Source organism: Ictidomys tridecemlineatus, chromosome 2, assembly GCF_052094955.1.
Source record: "Ictidomys tridecemlineatus isolate mIctTri1 chromosome 2, mIctTri1.hap1, whole genome shotgun sequence".
Lineage (NCBI taxonomy): Eukaryota > Metazoa > Chordata > Mammalia > Rodentia > Sciuridae > Ictidomys > Ictidomys tridecemlineatus.
Window position 1 is genome coordinate 111,688,681 of NC_135478.1, and position 6,962 is coordinate 111,695,642.

The 6,962-nt window shown below is 37.9% G+C and overlaps 1 protein-coding gene across 1 annotated transcript in view; it reads left to right on the forward strand.

The window, feature by feature from the left end:
- Positions 1-5,742, forward strand: part of LOC101978348 (sodium/glucose cotransporter 1) — a 69,024-nt gene extending 63,282 nt beyond the window's left edge. The window contains exons 14-15 of the mRNA XM_005339872.4: positions 510-615; positions 4,126-5,742. Coding sequence (XP_005339929.1) covers positions 510-615; positions 4,126-4,340 — 321 coding nt within the window. The 3' untranslated portion in view covers positions 4,341-5,742. The remainder of the gene's footprint in view (positions 1-509; positions 616-4,125) is intronic.
- The last annotated feature ends 1,220 nt before the right edge of the window (positions 5,743-6,962 follow it).

Genomic DNA, 6,962 nt, shown 5'->3' on the forward strand with positions numbered 1-6,962 from the left:
TTCCTTACTTCTGTGAGCAGTTACACAATGTTTTTCTTTGTTTCCATCCCATGGAGGAGCAAACTAGTGCTGGCTGTCTCTATTCTACCAACTTGATGTATCCCTCTGCATATTCTTATCCCTGTAATATGACATAGTATAAAATTATGACCTCACACTGCTGATCTGGACAAATGGTTGTTTTGTCTAGTCTTGCTTCCTAGTACCAATGCTAAAAGGAACAATTCATTTATCATGTGTAAAAACAATCACTGTACAAACATTATTTATTTGAGGCAGCCTCTTTAACTTATGAATATCCATATATCATGTATACATGGGTATTATCTACATGTAAGTTTCCAACATATTGAGAGATTATGCTGTGGGTGAGAAATGTAATCTATGTTTTTTGTTGGTACTAAGAGTCCACATTCCTTTTCCTTTCTTGATTGTTATCTCTTTGCTCTCCTACTGCTTGGCTGAAGACACTGGATTTTTATGTTAACTTTTTCTCTGTTTTCCCATAGCTCTATCGTCTGTGTTGGAGTCTTCGAAACAGCACAGAGGAACGTATTGACCTGGATGCAGAAGAGGAGGACCTCCAGGAATCCCCGAAGGATACCATTGAAATAGGTGATTTATGAGTCAAAGCTGATTTACAAGCCATAAAAAGTTACTCTTGCTGGGTGTGGTGGTGTGCACCTGTAATCCCAGCAGTTCAGGAGTCTGAGGCAGAAGAATCATGAGTTCAAAGCCAGATATAGCAAAAGCAAGGCACTAAGCAACTCAGTGAGACCCTGTCTGTAAATAAAATAGAAAGTAGGGCTGAGGACATGACTTAGTGGTCGAGTGCCCCTGAGTTCAATCCCTGGTACAAAAAAAGTACTCTCACAACAGCAAGACTGTGTAAAGCTTTCACTAAATGCCTTCATCAGAGCTCAGATCCCTTCCCTGGGAGGAATGAGGAAAGATGAGATGGATAAGTGGATTTTGGAAAGTTTATGATGAGGCTTGATTGAGGTCAAGAAGGGAGGTACAGGGCCATTTCAGCTACCTTACCCCTCAAATTTAAGTGCTCATTGAATCAGTACATGAGAAGTTTGTCACCCTGACTTGACCATGCTTTGGGGCATGGTCATAGGTAAGAGGTAGGTCAGGGCTCTTCTGACATAGTTTGGAAACAGAAAAGATGCGGGGGGGGGGTGGAGGGGTGGGGAGAAGCTTTGTTCAATTCTAGTAACATTAAGAGAATAAAAGAATAGAGACTGTTGGGATATTATGTCTTTCCATATCAGACTTAGAAAATCAAATTTCTCTGGAAGCCTGAGATGATGCTTAGTTAGTGCCTAGAGGCTTTCCTTTTAAATTAATGTCTTGTTTAGCGTCAATGTTGGAACTTTTACTCACAATATTGGTGAGATACATACATGGAGAATGGATATGTTGGTGTGCAGAAGTAGGGGAGCTCAAGATCAGATGCTTTTGCTGGTACTGGACTGGAGTGCTCATTGCTCCATGTGAAGTAGAGCGCCAGATGAAGCAGAGAAAATTTTGAATCTGGCCATTAGGAATGTCATAGAATTCTAGCTCTGGAAAGGGCCATAAATATCCTAAGATCTTATTATCTCACTTTATAGACACAAATTGAGGCACTGGGAGGGAGAGACTGTTAATGGTCTTGGCCCTGATACAATATGCTCTTAATGTCTAAGAACATTTCATTTCTGAAACCAGCATCTCTGAGGGTACTGGAGGAACATGGAGCCACAGGCAGCTGTCCATGATGCTGACATCAGGCAGTTCCTTCCTGCTTTCCTGGAGCAGCCAGGCATGAACATGCCCCGCTATTCTTTTTCTTGTTCTCTTCGTTTTTGTGATACTGGGAATTAAAACAAGGACTTGCACCTACTAGACCACTGCTGTACCACAAAACTACACCTTAGCCCTGTGAACATGACCCCTTCCTCTTCTACTTTAAAAAGTGTTTCCATACTGAGTGAGAGTATCAGATTTTAGAAGGACATGGATAAGGAGCCTTGAGTATCAAGAAGTGTTAATATGGAAGAAGAGATAATTTTTGCACCAGAGAAGAGATATGAAACTGATGAACTCAAGGATCCATCTAATTTTAACTCAGAGTAAGAATGTAGACTATTGTACATCTAGGTTATGGATCTGGGTTTGGTGATGCATACATGTAATCATAGTGATTCAAGAGGCTGAGGCAAGAGGATTGCAAATATGAGACCAGCATGGGCAATTAAATGAGATGCTGTCTCAAAATAGAAAAGAAAAAGAACCAGGCCTATGGTTGAATTATAGAATGCCCCTGTATTCAATCCCTATTGAGACAGAGGGTAGGGGGTGTTTTTATAATGAGGTGGAACTGATATTGAATCATGAATTCTATTTTTCATTACCTTGGGAAAGTGAATTGATTTTTTAAAATTCCTGTTCCTTAGCTTTGAGTATTCTATTTGGATATTTTAAGAATTGACTATAATTATCACCATATGATTGATTTTAAGGAAGAGTTTTCTTAGTGAATTGATCTGGAAAGGGATGAGTTTCAGATATTTGTCTCTCAGGGATATTATAGAGGAGACTCTCTCATTGGGAGCAGAATTAGCTTGGCAACCTCTGAGGTTCATGGAAGAACTTGAATTGTTTTTCTTTGATAACTTATGGTGAAATAATAAGAAACACTCTACCATACTAAAGCACAGTAAATTAAGCTCTCTTGATGGACCATGGGTGTCACAATCACCATTCTCTAAGAAAAAGCATTATAAGGAAGATTGGCAATTGCATTACCATCCCCTTATCATATGCATCGCCACCACCATTATCATATGATTGACTGTGACATTTTTATAACATTTAGTTATAAATAACTTACTCATTAAATGATACATTTTGTATTCATATCATAACTGAAGGCAGATAAGGCAAAGATACTTTTTCCAATTTTATAGATGAGAAAAATAAGATGTAGATACTTTCCCAAAACCACTTTATATTAACTCAGATAACCATGTATTTATTTGGCACATGAGCTAGTCAGTGAGTCCATCTGGGATGAAACAAATAGATGGGAGAGGTACAAAAGGGTATGTCTCATGTAGATAAAAAAGAGAGAGAGAGTGGGAGGAGCTTTTTACTTATTAATATATACTATGTAATGAGTTCCTCTCATTAAATCATTAGATTAAATATATCATTAAATTTTCATTAATAAAGCAAACAAGCCAGTATTTATCTACTTTTACAGATACCCAAAATATAAAGAAGTGAATTAACAAGGCCACAAGACTGGACTTGGTACCAGTTGTGATACATTTATGCCCTGGATCACTGAGGATGTTTCCAGTTCTAAAATTCTGTGCCTGTCTTTAAAATATCTGTGACTTGTAAAAATGGGAAAATGCAGAAGAGTGTTCTCTGCAGATGGTGCCAAAAAATAATGTGTTTGATCTCATATTAGTGAGTGGAAGAGAGAGATTGTAAACTGGGTCTGCCTACTTCTGGTGCCACACATGAACTCAGAAGGGAATCCATTCCCTGGTAGGCATCCACTTTGGGTGTAAGGGCCACTTGGATAGTTTGACTCATCAGTATTGATATGCAACACCAGATCTTAAGGCCCAGAAGTATTGATCACTGCTACTTTGCATCAGGAATGGTTCAGACCTTTCTTTGCCATCCAGGTGGGTCTGATGTGGAAGCTTAGAATTCACAGATGTAGCCAAATTCACTCCTGACATGCCAGCCTTGTTGCTTTCCATTAACACAGCAGAGAGCTATGAGTTTATGTATTTCACAGGTGGGTTTTCCATGTCCTTCACACCACAGTTTACCAGCCAACTGTTAACATTTCTCTCTCATAAACTATCACTTGATCTAAATTTTCTAAATCAAAATACATTTTATTTATCTGATAAACAGTTCAGGCTAGTTGATTGTGACAATGTAGAATCCATCCAACATTGTCTTGTACTTACTACTCCCATTCCTGAAAATAAGAAAATTAAGAAATTTCTTCAGAATGGAGATGCTTCATGGAGTAGCATCTTTCTGGAAGCCCCTTCTCATCTCTCCTGCTTCTGTATCCAATAATTCTTTTATGCCTTTCCCTTGATGCAGAAGTTCCTGAGGAGAGAAAAGGGTGCTTCAGGCGGGCCTATGACCTGTTCTGTGGGCTGGACCAGAAGGGACCTAAGATGACCAAGGAAGAGGAGGCAGCTATGAAGATGAAGCTGACAGACACCTCTGAGAAGCCTTTGTGGAGGACAGTAGTGAACATCAATGGCATCATCCTGCTAGCTGTAGCTGTCTTTTGCCATGCATACTTTGCCTGAGTCCTATCTTCTGCTGTAGACTCATCAAGGCTGCAATCTTTACCTCCCTTCAGTTCCATTCTGTAGCATTGAAGGGAAACCAGATAGTTGTAAAATTTGCCCAGTTGGATAAACATGTATACATGTAATTAATTATAGGGTAGCTGAAGGCAAATCATTATTTTGCCATTAACTTATATATTGAAGCCAGTGTAATACTTTCACCTGTACATATTAGAGTCTCAGAAGGAAGGTTGGTTCAGTCATATTCATAAAAATCAGACTAAGAAACAGAAGTCCTATGGTGTCTGATACAGTTTTGTCTCAAGTAGAATCAGTGTGTCCACATTCTTTGTGATCCTTGAATACTATTTTTAGAGTTTTAATCTCTCAATTTCTAACCATGTCTCAACTTCTCATCTTTATTTTTTAAGAAAAAATTTCTCCCACCATCATATTCTTCTCATGTTTTTCCTTGTACTAGAGATACCAATCTGAGAAACCAATGAACACCCAGAAGTTGAGGAAGAAAATTTGATGGAGTCTTGTCCTTGTTATTTGCTCCTTGAAGTACAGGCCTCAGAAAAGTTGTACTAGCCCAATAGGGAGGGCCCCAGGCCCAAGGGAAAACAGATAATCTTGAGTCCAGGGAATTTTCTTATCTTTTTAAAGATTCCCATTGGGTGTTCCTCATGTTTGGGATTTCACTCATTTTGACATTCAATATTCCTAGAATGTCTTGGCCCCTCAGTAAGTCTTTATTTTTTATTTTCTTTTTTTCTAAATCAATGATACTGGCCTTTATTTACAGATAGTTTTGCCTGGTTCTTGGTTAACCAGTTTTTGTATACATACTTTACCCTCTGGTGATTTTAATAAACTTAAATGCATTTGTCAGAGGCTACTGTGCCTCATGGTGCTGATGTTGACCCATGGACTTAGAAGCTGACATTGTGTCACTTGACAGAGAAAATGCATCTCCCAGGGTATCTGTCATGTCAATACAGCTTCATTCTCCAAAGAAACATTGAAATAATTAGCCTAGGTTTGATCCTTCATTAGTTCATGTGACTACAGCTATTATTCCTTTATCAGGTGTCTTGATTGCAAATCATCTATTGACAAAGGTTAAAATGCATTGTCTCTATTTCAGGTGATGGTAATCCTTGCCTCTATGTGAAAACAATGTAGTTTTCATTGAATTGTTTCCTAGTAGGAAATCATTTTTATTTAATTTAAATGTAATTATTTTTAAAAATTCTACCTGTGAAATCTTAATGATAATATATTCACATTGGAGTTAAAGTCAACTTGTTTGTATTGAATGATTTGGAAAAGAGTTTTGGGTTTGGAAAAGAGTTTTGAGAGTAGGTTTTGGGTCTAGAAGAAGTAGCTTGACAGGGGATGGCTTATTCTTGTGGAAGGAAGGAAACCTAGTGTTCACTGCTTTAGGTGCATTCTTTTTTTTTTTTTTTTTTTTTTTTTTTTTTTTTTTTTTTTTTTTTTTTTTTTTAAGAGAGAGTGAGAGAGGAGAGAGAGAGAGAGAGAGAGAATTTTTTAATATTTATTTTCTAGTTCTCGGCAGACACAACATCTTTGTTGGTATGTGGTGCTGAGGATCGAACCCGGGCCGCACGCATGCCAGGCGAGCGCGCTACCGCTTGAGCCACATCCCCAGCCCGGTGCATTCTTAATCTAAGCAAAGAATAGGGAAAATGGAGATTTTCACATGGCTAGCATTACTTAAAGGAATGTCTTGTGTGGAGTTTGTGGTAAGTTTTGACCTTTGAGAATAAAGGGAGAGGATTGAATAGTATTAGATGAAGTGCCTTGTGTTTGGTTTCTGTCTTAGTCAATGATTTATTATATATATTGGGGTAAATTATTTTGTCTCAACTGTGTATTTTTTCTCTTTGAAATATGGGAAACTTGATGATTATGGGATCTTCCTGCCTCCTGTGGTATAAATAAGTTACTTTGAAAAGGGGATGGGAGATACATACATGAAAGATGCCATACAGATGCTATATTAAGCTGCATTAGAGTCTCAGCAATTAAATGTATTTGAAAGAATACAAACGTTGAAATCTCTAACATCTAGAGATCATAAATAAATACAAAACTGGTTAGCACAAGGTATGGTTTAGGAACAGGAGGTCAGGATAGTTGAGAATAAAATTGGGCAACTTGAACAATTTCTTTTAAATGTAGCTAAAGCTGGACATGGTGGTGCAGTTATGTAGTCCCAGCTAATAGAGAGGCAGAGGAGGGAGGATTGTTTGAGCCCAGGAATTTGAGACCAGCCTGGGCAACACAGTGAGACCTCATCTAAAAAGTATAGCTAAGCTTGAAGATAATTTTCAGATGCAAGCCTCTAATAAACCTGTATAATGTCCTCCTAAAATAGACTGCTACTTGGGTAACCAGAGGCCAGTAACTGATAAATTATATTTGAATCATTTCAGGAGAACATGGAAGAGCTATTCTTGTTCTCAAACTGAAGGTGGTATTGTACAAGGAGCAGAATGATAACTTATCAATGCTCAGTTTATAGAACTGAAAAATTACAATTTAGTGGAATAAAAAGCTTGTTTAAATACAGATGATAGTTTTGAAAGGACTATCTCATAATGAAAAGGCAGG